The 23,673-nt window shown below is 46.2% G+C and overlaps 2 protein-coding genes across 4 annotated transcripts; one reads left to right on the plus strand and one right to left on the minus strand.

Annotated features, from left to right (window-relative positions):
* The first annotated feature begins 5,161 nt into the window (after positions 1 to 5,161).
* Gpatch4 (G-patch domain containing 4) lies at positions 5,162 to 13,577 on the plus strand. Of its 3 annotated transcripts, none has more exons than XM_042682278.1 (8): positions 5,162 to 5,234; positions 8,234 to 8,359; positions 9,508 to 9,581; positions 9,678 to 9,770; positions 9,866 to 9,952; positions 11,882 to 11,973; positions 12,197 to 12,247; positions 12,442 to 13,577. In XM_042682278.1, the coding sequence occupies exons 2-8, from the start codon at positions 8,281 to 8,283 to the stop codon at positions 13,274 to 13,276; spliced, it is 1,311 nt and encodes a 436-aa protein (XP_042538212.1). In that variant the 5' UTR covers positions 5,162 to 5,234; positions 8,234 to 8,280; the 3' UTR covers positions 13,277 to 13,577. The 3 variants fall into 3 exon arrangements, with proteins under 3 accessions (XP_042538212.1, XP_042538211.1, XP_042538213.1); XM_042682277.1 differs by having other exon boundaries at positions 5,164 to 5,265; XM_042682279.1 differs by lacking the exon at positions 5,162 to 5,234 and adding an exon at positions 5,237 to 5,265 and having other exon boundaries at positions 8,255 to 8,359.
* An 835-nt stretch (positions 13,578 to 14,412) lies between these two features.
* On the minus strand, positions 14,413 to 17,078 carry Naxe (NAD(P)HX epimerase). Its single transcript, XM_042681813.1, has 6 exons — positions 16,854 to 17,078; positions 16,664 to 16,772; positions 16,417 to 16,527; positions 16,221 to 16,334; positions 15,091 to 15,238; positions 14,413 to 14,751 (listed from the first exon to the last, which is right to left on the minus strand). Exons 1-6 carry the CDS (start codon positions 17,033 to 17,035, stop codon positions 14,549 to 14,551), a joined length of 867 nt encoding a protein of 288 aa, XP_042537747.1. The 5' UTR covers positions 17,036 to 17,078; the 3' UTR covers positions 14,413 to 14,548.
* Between the last annotated feature and the right edge of the window lie 6,595 nt (positions 17,079 to 23,673).

The following is a 23,673-nucleotide window of genomic DNA, read 5'->3' on the forward strand; positions in this document are numbered from 1 at the left end:
TGGGGCTGGGAAAGTGGCTCAGTGGTAGAGCACTTGCCTTGCATGCATGAGGCCCTGGGTTCGATTCCTCAGCACCACATAAGCAGAAAAAAAAAAAAAAGCCAGAAGTGGCGCTGTGGCTCAAGTGATAGAGCACTAGCCTTGAGCTGAAGAGCTGAGGGACAGCACCCAGGCCCAGAGTTCAGGCCCCATGACCGGACCCAAAAAAAAAAGTTTGAAGACTACTGCAAAAAAAAAAAAAAAATTGAATGATTCTATGTACAGCTGATCATATAAAATATACTTATCAAAATAAACTCAGAAATGGAAACGAGTTTTTTTTTCCTTCAAAGCTGTTTTTTCTTCTTTCTTTCATTTGTTCATTTATTTATTTGTCTTTGGAAGGGTAAGTGGGGGCACAGAAATGGAGGGACAAAGGGGGAACAAATGCAGCAGTGATATTCACTGGATACTATGTTGAAAATGAACTATACAACTTGTGGTTGTGTAGTTGTGGAGATGCAAGGGAAAAGCTGAAAGAGCGAGGGAAGGGGTGATATTATCCAAAAAGAAATGTACTCATGACCTGACTTATGTAACTGCAACCCTCTGTATATCACCTTTATAATAACAATTTTAAAAATTTACAAAATCGAGGGGCTGGGAGGTGGCTCAGTGGTAGAGCGCTTGTCTTGCATGCATGAGGCCCTGGGTTCTATTCCTCAGCACCACATAAGCAGAAAAAGCTGGAAGTGGTGCTGTGGCTCAAGTAGTAAAGTGCTAGCTTTGAGCTGAAGAGCTGAGGGACAGCGCCTAGGCCCAGAGTTCAGGCCCCACGACCAACCAAAAAAAAAAAAATTACAAAATTGAGTGATCCCTTGAAATTATGTTGTCTTTGTTTCTTCTCTCCCAGCCCCCAATAATACTGCCTAAAATATACTGAGTGCTTTCCCAAGCCAGGCACTGCTAATCTGCTTGCATTTTGGATGTTGTCATCCTTTTCAGATACAAATAAAGAAAAGTAGGGTCTATTATTCAGTGAGTAGATGGCAGGGTTGAGACTTATACCTAGAAACTGCAACTGCAGAGCCTGAAGTCTATGAGACTTTTATCTCCAATTAATCACACATAGACACTTTAAAAAAGTGGAGAAGTAGAGCTAGCTCAGGTTGGTAGAGTGCTAGCCTTCACCAAAAAGCTCAGAGATGAACACCTTCCCACTCCCCCAACACTCCCCTCTTCCCCCCCCCCTCCCCCCCAGTTCAAGCTCTAGGAACAGAAAAAAAAAAGCAACTCAAGTGGATATGTATCTGATACCTTGAAACTTACAGTCCTCTAAGACATTTCCTCTAAGACATTTCAAGTACAACATGCTACAAAGGAAATGGCCTTGCCTCCCTCACTGCCATCCCATCACCCACACCAGCCAGCATTTACAAACCCTGGAGTTAGAAACCCATACAGAGGAAACAGTGAAGCCAGGCAATGTAGAGGGACAGGGATGTAGGACTCCAAGACAGGTCTTAATCCAAACTGGAAAGAAAGATAACCATCAGGGACAACAATGCTTCAAAGAGAATAAGTTATCTATTTTAAGTTTATTGTTTCTGTTTGTTTGCCAGATATGGGGCTTGAACTCAGGGCCTTGAGCTTTCACAGGCTTTTTCCCCTCAAGCCTAGCACCTCCACTTTCATTTTTTTGTTTTTGTTGTTTTTTCTGATTAATTGAAGAAAAGAATCTGGAGGTGGGGGAAGGAAAGCAGGAGAAAACAGGGAGGGGAGTAACACTGTTCAAAAAGAAATGTACTCATTACCTTCCTTATGTAACTGTAACTCTTCTATACCTCATCTTTATAATAAAATTTTTAAAAATAAAAAGAACCTCACAGACTTTTCTGCCTGGGCTGGCTTCAAAACTTAATCCTCAGATCTCAGCCTCCCAAATAGCTAGAATTATATACCGGTTTAAGTCATCAGGGCACAGCTAAAAATAATTGGGTTTTTGCTGTTGTTGTTGTTTAACTAAATGCACACTAGATGGCAGCAGAGAACAGGAGTTGTAGTGCTGAGCCTACTCCTTAGTTCATTCCTTTCCCTGCTTTGCCTGACCCTCAAGTTACTTACCTATCAATAGAGGCAATTACATAGGTACAATGTACAATAATGGTGGGAATCAAGTCATTCCTCAGCATCCACAAGAAATTGGTTCCAGACCTCTCAAAGAGACAAAAGTATGCAATTCTCGGGGCTGGGAAGGTGGCTCAGCGGTAGAGTGCTTGCCTTGCATGCATGAGGCCCTGGATTCTATTCCTCAGCACCATCTAAGCAGAAAAAGCCAGAAGTGGCGCTGTGGCTCAAGCGGTAGAATGCTAGCCTTGAGCTGAAGAGCTGAGGGACATCGCCCAGGCTCAGAGTTCAGGCCCTACAATCAGCAAAAAAAAAAAAAGTATGCAATTCTCAAGCCCCTTATATAAAATGGCAATGGGTTTATACATAACTTGTGCATAGCATCCTGTACACTGTATATCATCTCTAGATTACTTACACTATTGGTTAAAATGTAAATGCCACATAATGGTTGTGACACTAATATTGTAGCCAGGGCTGGGAAGGTGGCTCAGTGGTAGAGCGCTTGCCTTGCATGCATGAGGCCCTGTGTTCGATTCCTCAGCACCACATAAGCAGGAAAAAAAAGCCGGAAGTGGCACTGTGGCTCAAGTGGTAGAGTGCTAGCCTTGAGCTAAAGAGCTGAGGGATACCACCCAGGCCCAGAGTTCAGGCCCCACGACCGGAACCCGCCCCCCCCCAAAAAAAAAACCAAAAAACCTAATATTGTGGCCAGACATTTGTGGTTCATACTTGTAATTCTAGCTCCTCAGGAGGCTGAGATCTGAGGATCATGGTTCAAAGCCAGCCCTGGCAGAAACGTTCCATGAGACTCATCTCCAATTAACCATTTAAAAACCAGAAATGGAGGGGCTGGGAAGGTGGCTCAGTGAGCTGTAGCTCAACGTGGTAGAGAGGTAGCCTTGAGCAAAAGAGCTCAGGGGCAGCACCCAGGTCCATGATGGACAAAATAAAATCAAATAAAACTAGTATTGTGGGCTGGGAAGGTGACTCAGTGGTAGAGTGCTTGCCTTGCATGCTTGAGGCCATGGGTTCAATTCCTCAGTACCACATAAGCAGGAAAAAAAAGCCAGAAGTGGCGCTGTGGTTCAAGTGGTAGAGTGCTAGCCTTGAGCTGAAGAGCTGAGGGACAGCGTCCAGGCCCAGAGTTCAGGCCCCATGGCCGGACCCAAACAGACAAAAAACAAAAAACTAGTATTGTTTTGGAGGATGGTATTGGATTCAAATCTAGAGCTTACACTTCCTAGACAGATGTTCTACCACATAGGCCATGTCCTTTGCCTTAAATTAGTATTATTTTCATTGCATTGTTATTTTCTCTTGATTTTCCTACCCTGAATATTTCTGATCTGCCATTGATTGAATCCATGGAAACAGAGGGCCAACTAACTTGTAAACCATTATGAGAACATGATTTTAAAATGGTTAAGAACTGAGGACCATAATAATTTTGCTATCATAAACTCAAATGGTTAATAATATAGAAAACTTAGAACCTGTTGAGAGGCTGAGGATTAGAAAATAAGCTAAATCCAGGGGTACATGGATGTCCCCTTTTTTCTCAACATAAAGAAAAGTAAGTAACGTTCTAGTAGGTAAGCATTGACTACTAGTATGGGATTTTTATTTTTATTTTTTATTTATTTGCCAGTTGTGGGGCTGGAACTCTGGGCCTAGGTGCTGTCCTGAGCTTCTTTTGCTCAAGGCTAGCATTCTACCACATGAGCCACAGTGCCACTTCCAGCTTTTTCTGTTTATGTGGTACTTAGGAATGGAACTCAGGGCTTTCTGCATGCTAGACAAGCACTGTACCACTGAGCCTTTTTTTTTTTTTGGGTCCGGTCATGGGGTCTGAACTCTGGGCCTGGGCGCTGTCCCTCAGCTCTTCAGCTCAAGGCTAGCACCCTACCACTTGAGCCACAGCGCCATTTCCGGCTTTTTTCTTTTTGCTTATGTGGTGCTGAGGAATTGAACCCTGGGCCTCATGCATGCAAGGCAAGCGCTCTACCACTGAGCTACCTTCTCAGCCCACTGAGCCTTTGAGACATCCCACAGCCTTTCGGCAAGCTCTACAATTCTCATAACCCAAGTTGCAACACTGGCATATTTTACAAAATAAGTGGAAAGTTATGACAACGGGGGCATTTGTTGCAGGGGCTACTGTGAAATGGCCACTTTTCTGTTTACAGCCTTCTAGAGGGCGCTAAGTGAAGGGAAATACTGGACAAGGAGTGAAGGGATGAAAGATGCTTTTCCTAGTTTCATTCTTGGGCGGCTCAGGAAATCTAGATAACATCTAAGGGTCTCGCTGACCTTACAATACTCTTTCTGCCCTGCTTGATAAATCCTCATACTCACAAGGCCAAGTCCAAGCTTCTCAACCTGGCTTGCATTCGGATCATGCCTTTGTCCCTATGCCCTCGGCCCCCATCTCCTCCGATGTCACCCAGTCCCCTCTGGCCCAGGCTGGGCCGAGGGATCCTTGTGTTTCCTGTGTCCCTGGAGCATAAGGGGCAGGTTCTGGCCAGCGATCAACGTACTGAAGTTTCCAGTCTTTAAAGTAACTGCTCCCCAAGGCCATTTTCCTTCCTCACGTCGGTGCTCGAGATGTGTTCAGTTTGGGACGCAGAAGGGCGCAGGGCGCCCAGCCAGGACGGAGGCCCCCGTTCACTTCGGAACTGCGGGGGATAGGCCAGCGTTACACTCCGGAAGCCTACAAAGGGACACGCCCCCGCCCCTGCCCCTTTTTGGTCCTGGGGCCTGAACTCTGGGCCTGGCGCTGTCCCTCAGCTCTCGCCCTACTGCTTGAGCCACAGCGCCACTTCAGTTTCCTGGTGGTTTACTGGAGCTAAGAGTCTCACGGTCTCTCCTGCCCGGGCTGGCTTTCAACCGCGATCCTCAGATCTCAGCCTCCTGAGTAGCTAGGATGACAGGCGTGAGCCACCGCCTCCCGGCGCCCGGCCCCCGCCCCGTTTCTACGGTAACTGGGTAGCCCGCTGGGGTTCGCCGTAGTTTCTCTTGGGAGGACTAAATTTCGGTCTCCGGGAGCGTCTCTATGGTTCCGGCAGCCTAGACGAACCACAACCTCACTTCCGGGAAGATGGCGGCGCGCGGGTCAGCTGCTGCACGTGAGTCTGTCGGAAGGCGCCCTCGGTGAAGGTAGGGGTCCCTGTTCCTCCCAGGTCCGGGAGAACTGTGGAGGCCGGAGAGTGTTTTTTCCTTCGTGATGCCGCGGTAGGAAGGCTAGAGTTTAGGCCTCCGTAGGCCGCTGCGAGCCGGGAGGCCCTGGCCACGCCTGCGCGCTGGTGGCTCGCAGCCGCGCAGAGCCAGCTCTGCCTGCGTTCATCCCCGGGGCGTCCGCCCACAGCGGCGCCCACTGTGTCATCAGCTCAACAAGTAGCGAACTGAATTCATTCTCGATTTCTGGCGCTGTACCAAGTGCCGGAGGCTGGAGAATAAAGCCCACGTGCAGTTTTGAGTTACTGCGAGAAGGGGGATAGGCTGTGAAAGTCTAGCAGAAAGCATAAGCTAGCCAGTGAAGAGGTTGAGAGCTCTAGTTCTAGACTGCCAGAATACCAATCCACTACTTACTTGCTGTTTGATTTGGGTGAGTGAATATTTAAACCTCGGAGTGCCTGCCACTTGTTTGTAAACTAGGATTGTCTCTACTAGGGCCGTTGGCAGTGGCTGGGGTTGTGGAACAACTGTAAAATAAGGCTAAATATGACATAATTTTTGTTGAAATCTAGGGATTGATAGCTCACAGATGATTTATTAGAGGGGGCACGTTTTTGGTTTTTGGCGGTACTAGAGTTTAAACTCAAGGCTGCTTGCTTGCTAAGCAGATACTACTATTTGAGCCACTGTGCCCATGCCTTTTTTTTTTTTTCTCCCAATCCTGGGGCTTGAACTCAGGGCTTGAGCTTTTGCTCAAGGCTAGCATTCTACCACTTGAGCCACAGCACCACTTCCGGCTTTTTCTGTTTATGTGGTACGGAGACTCAAACCCAGGGCTTCATGCATGCTAGGCAAGCACTGTACCATTAAGCCACATTCCCAGCCCCAGCCTTTTTTACATTGATTTTTTCCCCCTGGATCTCTACCTCCCAAGTAGAAAGAGGAAGTTTTTAGATGATGAGGCCTACAGTATCAAGAAGCCCTAGAGAGTCATTTTTTCGTTCAACACTTTTCTGTTGGAATTTTCAGCATTACTAGGCTTTCAGGTGATCACCATTCATAAGAGAAATGAGAACAAATGTTTGTCTTCCTAAATTGGCTTGTCTTTGCACCTAAAAAGACTGCTGCTCACCATTTTTATTTGTTTATTTATTTTTATTTTTATTTGTTTATTGGTGTTGGAACTGGGGCTTAAACTCTGGGCCTGGGCACTGTCCCTTAGTTTTTTGCTTTTGTCAGTCATGGTGGTTGAACTCAGAGTGCCGTCCCTGAGCTCTTTTTGCTCAAGGCTAGTGCTAGGCCAGAGCTCTACTTCCAGTTTTCTGGTGGTTAATTGGAGATGAGTCTCAGGGACTTTGCTACCTTGGCTGGCTTTGAACTGCAATCCTCAGATCTTAACGTCCTGAGTCACTAGGATTACAAGCATGAGCCACCAGTGCACAGCTAGCCCTTCGATTTTTTTTTAACTGAAGACTGGCACTCTATAACTTAAACCACAACTTCTGAAGCTTTTTTGATGGTTAATTGGAGATATTCACACAGGCCTTCCTGCCCCACTGGCCTCAAACTGAGGTCTTTGGATCTCAGCCTCCTGAATAACTAGGATTACAGGTGTCAGCCTCTGGTGCTAGGCACAAGTTAACCTTTTTGAGCCAACATTGGTAGTCTGAGGGCTGGAGATATGGCTCAAATAGTAGAGTGCCAGTCTTGAGTAAATATTGGTAAGTCTGTTTTAAATGTCTTGTGTGATAAGCCATCTTAACCATTTCACAATACATAAGTTTGTAAGTTTTACAGTGTAGAAGGCAGATAATGCCATTCTGGGTCCACAAGAAATGTGCAGGTTACTGGAATAAATGCCACTAGTTGGTGATTCTATAGATGATCACTGTAAAGTCAGGCAACTTGGGCTTATATTCTACACCTGTCATTTCTTATTTATATATAAAATAAAGAAAATACCTATCTCACAGTACTAAAAAGGTTAGATAATGTAACAAGTGATATCCACCTGTTACTGGTTAAATGCTCAGGAAAGCGTCCTTCCTAAGCCGGACAGTTTCAAAAGAGTTGCTCCAACAAAACTGAAATACAGCAGCAATGTGGGGGGAAGTGGGTAGTAATGTAAGACTCCTACCAAAGGGACAGTTTAGATGTTGAGGCATAAGCCCAGGGCATAGGCTGCCCTAAATACCATTATTTTACTACTCAGGTTGTCAAGCATCTCATAGTTTTGTCTTTACAAGGTGATATATTTTGGGAAATGTCATGATCTGATGGTAAGAGCGAGGATTCTGCAGATAATCTGCCTAGATTGGATTCTACATACCTTAACTATGTGACCTTGAGCAAATCACCTATTTCTTCATTTTTTTTTGGTTTGTTTTTTTGTCAGTCATGGGGCTTGAACTCTGGCCTCCTGAGTAGGTAGGATTACAGGGGTGAGCCACTGGTACCCAGCCAACTTTTTTTTTCTTTTGTCGATAGTGGGGCTGGAACTCTGTGCCTGGGCGCTGTCCCTCAGCTCTTCAGCTCAAGGCTAGCACTCTACCACTTGAGCCACAGCGCCACTTCCAGCCTGTTCTGTTTATGTGGTGCTGAGGAATTGAACCCAGGGTCTCATGCATGTGAGGCAAGCACTCTACCAATGAGCCATCTTCCCAGCCCCTTAGTTTCTTCATCTGTAAAATGGACATAATTATACTTTCCCAAATATGGTGGAAGGTCAACTGAAATGATTTATGCAAAGTCCTGGCATAGCCTAGTACATGGTAGGCTCTCCTTTTAGATACCAGTATTAGCACCAGCCCTCTTCACCCTAAGGTATATTGGTGTCAGCCTCCAGAGCCAGTTATGGAGTCCAAAAAACAAGGCCTCCTCCTTCCTGACTCTTCTCTGAAAGAGAATTATAGCCAAGATGCTTTAGCCTCTTTCTCTTCACTTTTAAAAGGATAATGCAACTTTCCTGGTGAGCCTGAGGACAGAGCTTTGTCCACCATGAATGTCACTCCGATGGTCAAGAGTCATGGGATGAAGTTTGCTGAGGAGCAGCTGCTGAAGCATGGATGGACTCAAGGTGATCTCTTGTGGCCTGTGATCTCTTAAGGCCTCTTCCACATCCCCCAACTCCTTCTGTCTAGGAAGTATCTTGGATTATACCCTTTGTATCTATTCGTTCAGAAGGAGAGCTAGTTTTAAGAGAAGAATAAATTCTCTGACTTATCTGGAAAAGGAAAGAAAGGGAGAAATTCCTATGCTTAGATAATAAGCGAGTAAATAATGAAGAAGAAATGGTTGAGAAAACTGGGGGAGACAGACACATGGCTTCTGTCACAAAAGTGGTATGACAGAAACAGAGTCAGTGGTTTATGCTGCAAGTCTAGCTACTTAGGAGACTGAAGTCAGGAGGATCACTGCTCAAGGCCTACCTAGGCAAAAAGTTCCTGAGCTACCTTCTCAGCCAATAGCTGGGCACAGAATAGCATGCCTAACATTCCATCTGAGATTGGAAAGATCAAGGTTCTAGCTGGGCGCTGGTGGCTCACACCTGTAATCCTAGCTACTTAGGAGGCTGAGATCTGAGAATTGCGGTTCAAAGCCAGCTCAGGCAGAAAAGTCCGTGAGAGTCTTATCTCCAATTAACCACCAGAAAAACAGAAGTGGTGCTGTGGCGTAAGTGGTAGAGCATTTGCCTTGAACTGAAGAGCTGAGGGACAGCTTCCAGGTCCAGAGTTCAAGCCCCACGACCGGCAAAGAAAAAAAAGAAAAAGAAAAGAAAAAAGAAAAATCAAGGTTCTAAAGCTAGCCTGAGTAAAAAAAAAAAAAACAAAACTTCTCAGACTCCCATGACCACAGAAACCTGGGTGTGGTGGCATGTGCCTGTCATCCTAGCTATGGCAGGGAGCTTAAAATAGAAGAAGGGAGGTCTAGACACATGTTCAGGCAAAAAGCAAGACTATTTCAAAATAACTAGCTTGAAAAAAGGACTAGAGGTATGGCTCTGTGGTAGAGCACCTAGCTACCAAGCATGAGGCCATTACCTAAACCCAGTATCTCCAAAAGAGAGAGACAGATAGAGATGTGACAGAAAAGATAGTTCCGGCTCAAGAGGTTGCTTGAAGCTGGGAGGGTTTCTGAAAACAGCATACATTACTAGATGTGTGGGGTGTCTGGTGAGTCTTCAGGGCAGACTACTGAATATGACTGTCACATTATCCTCTGTAGGCAAAGGCCTGGGCCGAAAGGAGAATGGCATCACTCAGGCCCTCAAAGTGACCCTGAAGCAAGATACTCATGGGGTAAGACTGGAATGCTATTCAGCATGCCATGATGGGAGCTGGATGCTTGAGGACAGGTGGGGAGGTACTCAGAGCGCATACTTATTCTCCTGACAGGTGGGGCATGACCCTGCTAAGGAGTTCACAAACCACTGGTGGAATGAGCTCTTCAATAAGACTGCAGCCAATTTGGTAGTAGAAACTGGACAGGTATGAGCTTGTTAGGTAGACACATGAAACAGGAGGGTCTTGCATGCGGTAGGGAAGATATACTATGTCACCTACTCACTGATATTTTCCTTCAGGATGGAGTACAGATAAAGCACCTTTCTGAAGAGACTGCCAATCGAAAGTACTCCAAGCCTAATTTGTTATATCAGAAGTTTGTGAAGGTATTAGAAGCTGGGTGAGAGAATCCATCCTCCTTCTCCCTACCCCTTTCCTATCTCCATTAGAATCTGAGCAATTGCCTTGTGTGTCCTTTCAATTCTCAGGATGTCCTAATATCCTGAGATCCTGCGCCACCTTTGCTGTGCTTCCTTAGACTGCCCACACCCTCAGCAAGAACTGAGATCTTCAGGTTCCATGGATTTCCTGCAGTCTGTTGAGGGAACAGAAGTAGGGAGTGGAGGACTAGAAGGTAGAGTGTAGTCCCTTGAGTTAGGAGCTGCCAGAGAACAGGGGTGGGTTGAGGATGGGCTTATGATGCCTAATTGATAGAGTTTAGAAGCCAGAGGAGACTTGAGAGATTATCTGATCTGTCCTTTGCATATGTGTCCCAAATAGTGAAACATGGCTTGCCAGAGTTTACAGCTGGCTAATAATAACAGAAAGAACTAGACCCTAGGATTTGGGGCTGTTTTTACTATACCAATAGAAGGGAACATTTAATGATCACCTATTAGGTGCTGAGAGCTTTACATGTAATCTAGTAAAGCTTTCCCATTTTGGTTGCCATGTACTACTCCAGATGAGTTTTGTTTTTTGTCGGTCATGGGGCCCAAACTGTGGGCCTGGGCGCTGTTCCTCAGCTCTTCAGCTCAAGACTAGTGCTCTACCACTTGAGCCACAGCACCACTTCCGGCTTTTTTTATGTGGTGCTGAGGAATCGAACCCAGGGCCTCATTCGTGCAAGGCAAGCACTCTACCACTGAGCCACCTTCCCAGCCCGTTTTCATGTCTTTAACAGCCTTCCTGACTCCAGTCTCACTCCCCACCCCAATCAATTCACTCCTTCACAAAGCATCCGGAAGCATCCATAAAATTATTTCTGTGACCTAGGATGACTATCTACATTTATCAAGACTGTCTTACATGGACCTACATGCCTTGTCTGCCTTCTCCAGCCTAATTTCTTGCCTTCCCTCTCCATGATTGCTAGCCAAGTAGAATCTTTTTCTTTCTTTCCCTCCCTTCCTTCCTTCTTTCCTACCTTCCTTGCTTCCTTCCTTCTTTTTCTTTCTTCCTTCCTTCCTTTTTTCTTTCTTTTTCTTTCCTTCCCTTTCCCCACCCCCTTCTTGCCAGTCTTGGAGCTTGAACTCAGGGCCTGGGCACTGTCCCTGAGCTTCTTTTGCACAAGGCTAGCATTTTACCAGTTGAGCCACTGGGCTGCTTTCAGCTTTTTCTGTTTATGTGGTACCTTGGCTTCATGCATGCTAGGCAAGCACTCTACCACTAAGCCACATTCCTTGCCATTTTTTTTTTTTTTCAAGACAGTATTTTCTTCAGTCCTCAGGTTTTTGCACATGCTGTTCCCTCTGCAGGGCCATTTCTCCCTTTGCTCTTTTCCTACTAACTTTTTCTTGTCTTCCAGACTCATCTAACAAATTAGTTAATTGTAGAAACTACTCCTCAAATCCTCATGTTTGGGGATGCTCCTATAGTAAGCCAGGGAACAATTTGGTCTTACTTGCCCATGTTCTGTCATACTCCCTTCCCTCCTTCCCTATGCAGTTCCATCTCAGCTGGATCCATCTCCTTCTACACCACCCTCAACTCCTGGTCCGTAATAGTTTCTCAGTAAATCTAATTAAACAGGTATGATGAATAGGTCTGGGGTAGGGGATAAAGTGCCATTTTTATTTGCAGTTACTGGCACCTGTAGCCACTGAGAAAATGTGATGACCCACAGCACTTTCTCTCTGCTTGTTCTGTCCACTAGCCAGCTGTGAGCCGGACATGCCAAGTTTAAGTATGCATGCTGTCACATCTTTCTGTGGCTCTGTAAGGAGCAGCGTTGAGGGCCTCCAGATTTCTGCCTTGAGAACAGTACTAGCAGTGGTTATTGAGAGCGTCTTGTCTACTCCCATGATTCCTCCTAGACAGCCACACTGACTTCAGGTGGAGAGAAGCCAGACAGAGACTTGGAGAGCAGCAGTGATGAAGATAACCAGGGACCCATACCTCCAAATATGTGAGACTTCATTTCAGCACATTTTACCATGTGGGAGGGGATGCATTGGAATCTTAAGAGGAAGGGCTAAATCTAATGCATGACTGGGTTTCTTGAAGGATAGAATTAGGTTGTAGTTCTAGTACCTCAAATAAAATTCAAGTTGTTGAAAAATCATTTCAGAAGGGAGGAGAAGGCAAGCCTTCCTACCTCATCAGTGTGTAACTCCTCATCTGCCCCACAGTCTGACAGATGAAATGCTGCTCCAAGCTTGTGAGGGTCGAACAGCACACAAGTAAGTAGCGGTCTCTTTGGACTGCCCTTGCATGTAGTCTGTCCTCTTTGGCTTCACCCCAGAAAAATAATTCCTGATATTGACCCATCTACTGCCTGAAAATAGGCTGCTCCCTGCCCCTAACTTTTCCTGAAGGCCTAAGGTTAGGTCCATTTTCTTGACACTCTCACTGACTTGGACCCCATCTATTTCAGGGCTGCCCGTCTTGGGATTACGATGAAGGCCAAGCTTGCTCGGCTAGAAGCCCAGGAGCAAGCCTTCTTGGCTCGTCTGAAATGCCAGGACACTGGGGGCTCTCAACCACAGACTGAGAGCAAACCTACCCCAAAAAAGAAAAAAAAAAGGAAGCAGAAAGATGAAGAAACTATAGCAACTGAAAATTCAGGTGAAGAGTACCTAGAACAAATTAACCAGAGTTTCAGGAAGAGCAAGAAGAAAAGACAACATCAAGAACAAGTCTTGGAGGAGAGAGAGGGAATAACTCTAGGGTGTGAGGAGGAAGAGACTGTAGGAACAAGTGGGCTTGAGAAACTAAAGAACAGAGAACAATCCAATTGGTCCCTCAAGAAAAGGAAGAAAAAGAAGAGGCGGCACCATGAAGAGGATGAAATGGGAGTCTTCAGTGAAGAAGAAAAAGGCAAGGAGGCTCCAGGTAGTGTCAGTACAAAAGAGGTGGAAAGCGGAGTACACGCTGACCTGTACATCAAAAGCAAAAAGAAGAGGCATTGTAAGCAAGAGGGCTTGAACACAGAGGAGGAAGGAGGGCTGGAGACTGCTTTAGATGGCAGGACTAGGGAAGCAGAAAGCAGAGCCAGGAGTGATGGCAGAAGCAGGAAAAGCAAGAAGAAAAGACAAAAGCATCTGGAGGAGCAGGATGAGGTTTGTTGTATAAGTCATGAAAATGTGGATGATAGGGCTAGGGAAGTAAAGAGCAGAGGTAAAAGACAGCAGTCACTTATAGAGGAAGAGAGAGCTGGAGTCAACACTGGCCAGAGAGTCAAAAAGAAGAAATCAAAAGAGAGAGAATGAAGGTCTGGATCAAGGGGGGGCTCAATCAGTTACCTTCCCACTACAGTGTAACCTCCAGAGAGAGCTGAGTTGAAACGAGCACCCATCTCAGTTCCCAAGGAGGAAATTGAACTCTGGAACCCGCAGTCCGTTGAGAGAACCAAAGCGCTGTGCCTTAGCTGAGAAGTTCTGTTCTTAGCCTGTCGAACAAAGAGCCAGGAATCTAAAAGACAAGGAATGCTAGGGGCTGTGGGAAGAGGAATACAGGTAGGGGCATATGCACTTGCAGTAACACCCATGTTAAAGAAGCTGAAAATTTAAACTTTGTGTGAAATGCATTCATTTTTTTAATACTCTGAAAACATGAATTCAGGTCTACAGGCTAGATTTAGCTGGCAGGGTATACCAAATGATTATTAATAAATATCAGCTTGGGCTGGGTACTGGTGGCTATGCCTGTAATCCTAGTTTCTCAGGAGGCTGTTTAAAGTTAGTCTAGGAATCAAAGTCTGTGAAACTTATCCTGATAGCCACCAAAAAGCCAGAAGTGAAGCTGTGGCTCAGTGGTGAAGCACTAACCTTGAGAAAAAAAGCTCAGGGACAGTGCCCAGACCCTTGAAATTTGGCACCAAATTTAAGGAAACATTACCTTGGACCCTAGCCTACAGGTTAAGTACCAAAACCATCTCCATTTCCAGCCTGGAAAGGACCTAAGTACAAACTAAGAGACAGTTTTGCTTAGAGACAGTTTAAGGCAAGCTAAGCAAGCAACAGGCCCTGAGTTCAAATCCCCAGTACTAAAAAGGGAATAAAAGAATTATGTGAGCTGAGTGCTCGTGGCTCACACCTATAATCCCAGCTACTCAGGAAGCTGAGATCTGAAGATCATGGTTCAAAGCCAGCCTGGGCAGGAAAGTCCATGAAACTCTTACCTCCAATTAACCACCAGAAAACTTTGCACTGTGGCTCAAGTATGCTCACTGAGTGCTTGCCTTGGGCTGAAGAGCTCAGGGACAGTTTCCAGGTCCAGAGTTCAAGTCCCCCCCACAACCACAAAAATAAAAGGATTCTGTGTAAAGGATATCATACCTTACTTGATATCTAACAGTTCTTTTTTGTTTACAAATGCCACAGCAACCTCTCTTGCCTGTTGTTTCTGCAGAGAGATAGTGTTACCTTTCCAGTATTGTTCTTTGGCTCCCATCACTAATCTTTATGGCCAGAAGAGCTGGGACACCAGAGTTTTGGGAATGAAGGCACTAGACCTTTATTGGAATGAATGCCCATCCTTTATCACTGCAGACGATAGACACACTCAGTGTCAGGGTAGGGTGGCAGGTTTAGCTGGTACTTCTTCTCCAGAGCAGGTGGAACAAAACGACCCCCCAAGAAATGATATCGACCAGTAAACTGAGATGCAGATTTTTTGGGTGCTGTCAGGGAGATGAGTAAGTCTGGCTGGATTCCTCCAGAGTTTCCCTTCTCCACATCCCATCCTGCAAAGAGGGTGATATTCAGAAAGCACCAAAGAAGCTACAGGTCTAGTCCCTTTCCACAACTTCCCTTGTAAAAATAGTCTTAGCATACTCTCTAGATGCTCCCTATACTTTGGCCTTGGATTTCTTCATGGACCAGCATATGAAGGGGACTTATGAACTTTGCTCCATGGCCCTAATGTGGGATGTAAAAAAGTGTGTTTTGCCCCTTCCACCATCCCCCTCTCCCCAGGACAAATTATTTCAGGCTTAGTGTAAGTCACAGCTGAAGAATCAAGACGTTAGTGCTGTGAGATAGGGTAGGGCCCAGTTCCCTCCCAACCTTTTGAGTCCCAGTACCTGAAGGAATGTCAATGCTGGCAATGGGCACGGTGATTCCACTAAGGACATTGAGGATGCTGTGGAATGGGTCCCGAACATCACCCTTGAAGCTGAAGCCAAAGATGGCATCCACCACCAGGTCATACAGCTCATCAATCATCCCAGGCTGTGAGCAGGAAAAGTCAGAGCTGTCAGCTGCCTTACCTAAAGGCTTTCCGCCTGGACCCCACTCAAAGGCACACATGGAATTGTGCCTGCCAAAGGTCTAGAGTCAAGGGGAGATGGTCATGAATTCAGGCCAACCTGAGGCTACATACATTATTCTGAGTGTCTTCCTGCTACTGGGGTACCAACATTGTGGTTGCACCTCAGTCAGGATCTGATTATGTTCGCTGCTTTGTGAACAATTCTGTAACGAGGCAAACCAATTCTTTGCATCTAGTGTCTTCATCTGTGAAATGTGTGGTTTAAAAAAAAAAATGGCTGGGAAGGTGGCTCAGTGGTAGAGCATGCATGAGGCCCTGGGTTCAATTCCTCAGCACCACATAAGCAGAAAAAAAAAAGCCGGAAGTGGCGCTGTGGCTCCAGTGGTAAAGTGCTAGCCTTGAGCTGAAGAGCTGAGGGACAGCACCCAGGCCCCATGACCGGACCCCCCCCCAAAATATTAAAATTTCCACCCCCAAATTCATACATCTACAGAAAAGGTTAGACTGAAGCAGTTACTCCAGTCCCTGAGGGGTAGGCCAACTGCTAACTGCATGCTTGAGAGGACCATCCAGTTTTTCTTTTTTGTTTTTTTTTCTTTTTTTTAATTGTGAAAATACTGTACAGAGGGGTTACAATTACATGGGCAAGATAATGAGCAAATTTCTTTATCAAGCACTGTAGCCTCTTCCTTTGTTTCCCCTTCCCATCCCTTCCCATCCTCCTCCCCCCCTCCCCAAACCGTCACAGTTTTTGAGATGGTAGTATTGAGTAGAAACTTACGGAGCACACCTTATAATCGAAACTTCCACCACTTTTATTCATATGGCGCTGGTTTTTTTTATTTTTATTCATATGGACTGTTTAGTGAGCTCAGCCTAGAAACATGGATGAGCACAAGGCAGTGACTGAGGAGATGGAAGTAGTAAACAGAAGCCACTTACCTCCGGGGGCATTTCAGCAAGGAAAGGGATGTCCATTTTCTCACACTGAGTCACCAGCCCAGTGAAGAGTGGTTTGTTAGGTCTTTTGGGGTAATAGATGCATGGTTGGTAGCCCTAGTTGGAAACAAATTGAGCATTCAATCCAGATTCCAGAATCCTCACCCTCTTCCCCAAAAGCCTCTGCCCACATACTCACAAAGAGTTTGAGGTGTCGGGCACAGACTAAACCGTCCCCTCCGTTATTTCCAGGGCCACAGATGACCAGGACAGTAGGAGGGCTCCTGGACAGGGAGGTAGGGGGATATGCCTGAAGGCAGAGGCAAAGGCGTTTCAGGCAATAACAACAACACGTTGGATCACTTGTATTTCCCACCCCTTCGTGTGCCCAGGCCAGGAGGCTTGAACAGTGGCTCCTGCCAAAATGCTGCAAGTGTGTCACTGACCTTGGCAATGGCTGTGGCACAGCTCAGCCCAGCCAGCTCCATAAGTTGGTCCACGCTGAACTGGTATTCGTTAAATAGCTCCTGATCCACGGCCTGGGCCTCCTCCTGGCTGCGGGAAGCCCTCGCTTGAGTTCCCGCCCCGGGCGGGACCCGTGCGCCCCCGTCCAGCCCCCGCGCCCCGCTCGCCTACCTCAGGTACTTGACGGCCGTGCTCGCCATGACCTCTGAGCCCCGGCGGCCACTCAAGCTCAGACGGCGCGCTTCCCACCAGGTGGTGCCCGCAATGCAGACGCCCGCCTGCCTTCTGACTCGCGTCAGCCGCGAGCCCGCCACCAGCAGCCCAAGCCCCAGCAACGCCCGCAGCCCCGACATCCAGCCCGCCGGGCGCGCGCCACCGACCCGCCCCTCCCGCCCTGCGCACGCGCAGCGCTCGAACCGCCCCAAGTGGCGTAGTCAGCGTGCGCTATTCCGGAAGTGTGGGTGCGGCCGCCAGCGCGCCGCGTTCTCAGTGACCACGCACCCGGGCGCTCTGCCCCTCTCCCGGCAGCCGGGGCCGGCTCTTCACGGCAGCGTGCAGGTCCCCAGGTTTCCAGACCGACAGAAGCGCCTGGCTCCCGTCAGCACTGCGCTTTCCTACCGTGAATCCTACATAGATTAGATATGCGGTAGTTACGTAATTGAAACCGTAGATTGCAGGTCACATTGATGGGGGGCGGGGGGACCGGTGCTCTGGTTTGAACTCAGAGCCTTGGCTACCACCACCACTTCTAGTTTTCTGGTGGTTAACTGGAGGTAAGAGTCTCATGGATTTTCCTGCCCTGACTGGCTTTGAACCTAGCTTTTCAGATCTCAGCCCCTTGAGTGGCTACTCAGGATTATAGGCGTGAGCCAGCAGTGCCCAGCCACATTCATGTTTTATTAGAAACCTTGAGAAGAAAAACAGTAGGTCTGGGGCTGGGAAGGTGGCTCAGTGTTAGAGCGCTTGCCTTGCATGCATGAGGCCCTGGGTTCGATTCCTCAGCACCACATAAGCAAAAACAAAAAAGCCGGAAGTGGCGCTGTGGCTCAAGTGGTAGAGCGCTAGCCTTGAGCTCTAGCCTTGAGCTGAAGAGCTGGGGGACAGCGCCCAGGCCCAGAGTTCAAGCCCCACAACTGGCCCCCCAAGAAAAACAGTAGGTCTGTGTATCTGTGTGTGTCCTTGCTCTCCACCTCAGCTTTTTTGCTCATTGCTGGCACTTTACCACTTGAGCTACACCACCAGTTACGGAGAGAATAAATTTTATCCAAGGTAGTGTTTTGGGGTGTGTGTGTGTGTGTGTGTGTGTGTGTGTGTGTGTGTGCGCGCGCGTGTGTGTGTGTGTGTGTGTGTTTATCCAAGGTGGTGTTTTGGTGTGTGTGGTGTTAATGGAACCTAGGGCCGTGTGTGTGTGTGTGTGTGTGTGTGTGTGTGTGTGTGTGTGTGTGTGATGTGTTGTTTCCGTGCTGGGAATGTAGGGCCGTGTGTGTGTGTGTGTGTGTGTGTGTGTGTGTGTGTGTGTGTGTGTGTGTGTGTGTGTGTGTGTGTGGTGTTTCCGTGCTGGGAATGGAACCTAGGGCCTTACAAGCTGCTACAGCTTATTAAACTAGGGGCTGGCTCCACTTCGAGCTTCGGGCTTTTCAGTGGTTAATTGGAGAAAAGAGTCTCCCAGATTTGAATCACGATCCTCAGACCTCAGCTTCCTGAGTAGCTAGGATTACAGTCATGAGCCACCAGCATCTTGCCAAGTGTTTCTGAGATTGCAAACATTCTTTTGCATCAATAAAGCAAAAGATTGGGGAATAACCAATCAGTCGCCAATAAGGTAGTAAGACAGCGGATACCCGTGGCTCACACCTGTAATCCTAGCTACTCAGAAGGCTGAAATCTGAGGATCATGGTTCAAAGCCAGCCCGGGTAGGAAAGTCTGTGAGACTCTTATCGCCAATAAACGGCCAGAAAATCGGAAGTGGTGCTGTGGTTCACACTCCCCTTGAGCTGAAGGACAGCGCCCAGGCCCAGAGTTCAAGCCCCACAACCGACCAAAAAAAGAAGAAGAAGCACTAAGATGATTTTCCAGATTTTTATGAGCTAAATGATTTTCCCAGATTCATAGCTGAAACCATAACTCCCAATGTGACTGTTTTTGGAGACAGGCCTTTAATAGGTAATTAGGGTTAGTTTTAGGTCATAAGGGCTAAGCCCTGGTATGATGGTATTACTGACCTTGCAAAAGTTTAAGATTGCCCCCTCCCCCTGCACACTCACATACTATACCAGGATTCCTACCATGCTGGTAGAAGAAATAAATTTCTATTTTTTAAGCATCCAGTGGTGTTTTCATTATGATAGCCCAAGCTAAGGCACAGGTAAAGTGACATTCCTTCTTCTGTGCTAAACTTATCCGATTTCATGAAATATATTCTGGGGCTGGGAAAGTGGCTCAGTGGAAGAGCGCTTGCCTTGAGCTGAAGAGCTGAGGGACAGCACCCAGGCCCAGAGTTCAGGCCTCAGGACTGACAAAAAAAGAAGAAGAAAAGAAATGTATTCTAGGCTAGTTCACTGAGAAAGTCAAAATTTGTGATTACTATCCCTGCCCTCTCCCCGCTCCTCCCGCCCCCCACCGACTCCCAGCCTTGGTGCCAGTCCTAGGGCTTGAACTCAAGGCCTGGTCACTGGCCCTGAGCTTTTTTGCTCAAAGCTAGAACTTTGCCATTTGAGCCACAGCTCTGTTCTATGTCTATCTTTTTGGTAGTTAATTGGAAATTAACTCACAGACTTTCCTCCCCAGTCTGGCTTCAAACTGTGATACTCAGACATTAGCCTCCTGAGTAGCTGGGATCACAGAAATGAGCCACCAGCACCCAGCTTGATATTCTTATTTTTAATTATAATAGTCATACTATCTATGGAGGTACCCTTGGCCTCAGCTATACTTCTTTATGTATTTGTCAGACTGTTGTTTTTTTTTTTTTTTTGTCAATCATGGGGCTTGAACTCTGGGCTTGGGCGCTGTCCCTGTGCTCTTCAGCTCAAGGCAAGCACTCTACTGCTTAAGCCACAGTGCCACCTCCGCTTTTCTAGTTGTTTATTGGAGATAAGAGTCTAACTGACTTTCCTGCTCAGCTGACTTTGAACCTCGATCCTCAGATCTCAGCCTCCTGAGTAGCTAGGATTACAGGCATGAGCCACTAGCACCCGGCTGTCAGACTGTTCTTGTGGAAAACTGAGTTTCCTCATTGAAATTGTACAACTGCGTGCATTCCAATGGGATAATCTCATCCAAGACCTAACTTTATTTTCTCACTTCACTAGTTCATAAATGGCTTCATGTTGATATATTATTCAATACTTCCTATAGGCTTGAGAAAATTAATATAGTCATTCTGAAGATTTTTTTTTTTTTTTTTGTCAGTCATGGGGCTTCAACACCTAGTCATGGGGCTTCAACACCTAGGCCTGGGCGCTGTCCCTCAGCTCTTTAGCTCAAAGCTAGCCCTCTACCACTTGAGCCACAGTGCCACTTCCAGTTTTCTGGTGGTTTATTGGAGATAAGAGTTTCATGTACTTTCTTGCCCAGGCTAGCTTTGAACCGAGATCCTCAGATCTCAGCCTCCTGAGTAATTAGGATCACAGGTATGAGTCACCAGTGCCAAGCAAATCATCTCTTCTCCCAGTAACTGTTTTCCTATTTTACAAATGAGATGAGAAAACTGAAGTTCAAAGGTACTGCCATGCCTAATGGTACTGTACATGCCTAATGGTACTGTGAGGGCTGTTAGTGGAGCTGGGTTCCAAGCAGTCTGAACTGGAGTCTGTACTTAAGAATTATTCTAGGGGGGCTGGGAAGGTGGCTCAGTGGTAGAGCGCTTGCCTTGCATGCCTTGAGGCCCTGGGTTCGATTCCTCAGCACCATATAAGCAAAAAGAAAAAAGCCGGAAGTGGCGCTGTGGCTCAAGTGGTAGAGCGCTAGCCTTGAGCTGAAGAGCTGAGGGACAGCGCCTAGGCCCAGAGTTCAGGCCCCACAACTGGACCAAAAAAAAAAAAAGAATTATCCTAGGCATGGCTCACGTGTTACAGCACCTGCTTAGCAAGTGCATAGCCTTGAGTTCAAACCCTAGAACCTCAAAAAAATCTATACTCACCAAATATAGAAACATGAAATAAGAGGTTATCACTACAGACTTCATTCTGTTGAGATATAGCTATAAAATTATCCCACCACACACAAAATTTATGAAACATACCATATAGGGGCTTACCCCTAGGGAGGCAGTGCCCAAGATCTAGTCTACTTTGTTCCTGACATCTACCCTTTTTGAATTTTGTGGGGAAAATGCTTTCAAAACCAAGTCAGGCCATCACATGGATTAGTTACCTGCTGAGTCCCAAAAGCTTTGCATATAATGTCATATTTAATCTTTTGAGTCCTATAATACAGTTATATTCTACTATAGATGAGAAAATTGAGTAGCAGAGAGAAATCAAGTAATTTCCTATAATGCTGGCTATTCAGGAGACTGAGATCTGAGGACTGAGGTTCAAAGCCAGCCTGGACAGAGAAGTCTGAGAGTCTTACCTCCAATTTACCAGCAAAAAGCCAGCAATGGAGCTGTGGCTACAGTAGTAGAACACCAGAGCACCAACCTTGAACAAAAAAGCCAAGTGAAAATGTGTGTCCAAGCTCAGAACTGGTGTGCGCACACGCGCGTGCGCGTGCACACTCACACACACACACACACACAGAATGTCAGAGTCTTATCTGGGTCTTCAAGCTCCATGGGGCCACTTTATCAGCCCTGGGTTGCTTATATGAGAAATAAAACTCTGTTTAAGGGAACTGTTATGTGGGCTTTTCTTCTTTTTTTCCCAGCTGGTGAACCTGCATCCTGACCAATACACCTTGAAAACCTGAGAAGATAATAAGCTCTGCCCAGTGAGGGTGGCTCACGCCTGTAATCCTAGCTACTCAAGAGGCTGTGATCTGAAGATCACGGTTCAAAGCCAACTCGGGCAGGAAAGTCTGTGAGACTCTTATGGAGAAGTGGTGCTTATGGAAGTGGCGCTGTGGCTAAAGTGATAGAGCTTTGAGCTAAAGAGCTGAGGGACAGTGCCCAGGCCCAGAGTTCAAGCCCCATGACAGACAGACAGATGGAAAGAAAGAAAGAAAAGCTCCATTTAGATAAGGATGACTGGTTATGTCCCTATTATCTGGACTTCTTAGCACACAGTAGATCCTCTACTAATACTTTAGTGAATACAAGAAAATCTTTGGAAGTAGTTCTTGGTATAGTAGAAGCCCTTAAAATGTGGCAGAATATGCTACCTCAAAACAAGCTGCTTTTAGCAGGGTGCTGGCTTACATCTATAATCCTAGCTACTGGAGAGCCTGAGATCTGAGAATTGTAGTTCAAAGCCAACCTGGGGAGGACATTTTATCACTCTTAGCTCAGGTTAATTAGCAAAAAGCCTGAAGTGGAGCTGTGGCTCAAGTGGTAGATAGAGTGCTAGCCTTGAGTGAAAAAGGCACTGAACCAAGTCCCAGTACTGGTACCAGAAAAAAAGAGAGAAAGAAAAAAAAAAGAAAGGAAGAAAGAAAAGAGAGAAAGAAAGGAAGAAAGAAGAAAGGAAAGAAAGAAAAAAGTTAAGCTTGGCACCAGTGGCTCATACCTGTAATCTTAGCTACTCAGGAGGCTGAGATCTAAGGATGGAAGTTCAAAGCCAGCCTGGGCAGGCAAGTTTGTCAGACTTATCTCCAATTAACCAACAGAAAACCGGAAGTGGCACTGTGGCTCAAGGGACAGGCCCAGAGTTCAAGCCCCATGACTGAGAAAGGAAGGAAGGAAGGAAGGAAGCAAGCAAGCAAGCAAGCAAGCAAGCACTTTGGCATAAGAAACTAAAGTCACTTGGAATACAGTACACATATAAAGGGCAGTCTAACCTCCACTTTTCTTCCTGAAAGCAGGAAATAAGATTCTTGTGTGAAAAAATGTCTTTTTTTTTTTTTTTGGACATTCCTGGAGCTTGAATTCAGAATGTGTGCTCTTACTCTTTGATTGAATAAAATCTATGCTTTCTCTTATAAATTTGTGGTGTGTGTATGTATGTGTTGTTGGGATGGAACCCAAAGCTTTGAGCATACAGGTGAGTGCTCTGCTACTGGGCCATATCCCCAGCCATATTGATCTGTTTTATGTACATTTAATTCAAACTAGAGAGCCTAAAAGGGTAGAGGCTAAATTTTGACTTTCTTACATCCTTTTAGATGACATGATCACAAGTGAATTCAACTTAAACCAAAAATTCAAAGACTTGATCAGGTCTCTTAAGGATCCAACTTCAGTTTTTGTAGAAACAATGCTTATTTTCACATTGAGTTCTTTAATTTTTATAATCTTTAACAACATGAGCACATGCTGTAAACCACAGCAGGCTCTAACAGGCAAGGCATTATTGGGAAAGGGCTGCTGCTCAGCATTCTGGATGATGCCTGTTGCCTCAATGTGAATGAATATTGTCTTACTGTACCACTTGTGTGATCTGGGAACTCAAGTTACTTAACCTTTGAGTCCTCTTTTCTACCCTTGTTTTTGCTGTTTGTGTGTGTGTGTGTGTGTGTGTGTTTTGCCTTTAGTGTGTGTATACAGGTCCTGGAACTTGAACTCAGTGCCAAGGTGCTGTCCCTAAGCATTTGCACTCAAAGCTAGTGCTCTGCCTCTTGAGCCAGAGCTCCACTTCCAGCTTTTTGGTAGTTAATTGGAAATAAGAATATCATAGACTTTCCTGCCTGGGCTGGCTTTGAACCATGATTCTCAGATCTCAGCCTACTGTGTAGCTAGGATTATATGGTCTCACTGTATAGCTCAGGCTGGCCTCAAAAATATATATTTTTTGATCTGGGGCTTGAATTCAGAACCTGGACATTATCCCTGAGCTCTTTTGCTCAAGGTTAGCACTCTACCACTTTAAGGAACTACTCCACTTCTGGTTTTCT

Source organism: Dipodomys spectabilis, unplaced genomic scaffold (assembly GCF_019054845.1).
Source record: "Dipodomys spectabilis isolate Male_0828 unplaced genomic scaffold, ASM1905484v1 ptg000069l, whole genome shotgun sequence".
Lineage (NCBI taxonomy): Eukaryota > Metazoa > Chordata > Mammalia > Rodentia > Heteromyidae > Dipodomys > Dipodomys spectabilis.

Excerpts from the sequence above, each read along its gene's own strand:
- Naxe (XM_042681813.1), bottom strand. The coding sequence starts at position 17,035 with ATGTCGGGGCTGCGGGCGTTGCTGGGGCTTGGGCTGCTGGTGGCGGGC. Across the intron at positions 16,528-16,663 it reads GTGCCACAGCCATTGCCAAG|GCATATCCCCCTACCTCCCT; the intron begins GTCAGTGACACA and ends CTCTGCCTTCAG. Across the intron at positions 16,335-16,416 it reads CCCGACACCTCAAACTCTTT|GGCTACCAACCATGCATCTA; the intron begins GTGAGTATGTGG and ends GTTTCCAACTAG.
- Gpatch4 (XM_042682278.1), top strand. The coding sequence starts at position 8,281 with ATGAATGTCACTCCGATGGTCAAGAGTCATGGGATGAAGTTTGCTGAG. Across the intron at positions 9,582-9,677 it reads TGAAGCAAGATACTCATGGG|GTGGGGCATGACCCTGCTAA; the intron begins GTAAGACTGGAA and ends TTCTCCTGACAG. Across the intron at positions 9,771-9,865 it reads TGGTAGTAGAAACTGGACAG|GATGGAGTACAGATAAAGCA; the intron begins GTATGAGCTTGT and ends ATTTTCCTTCAG.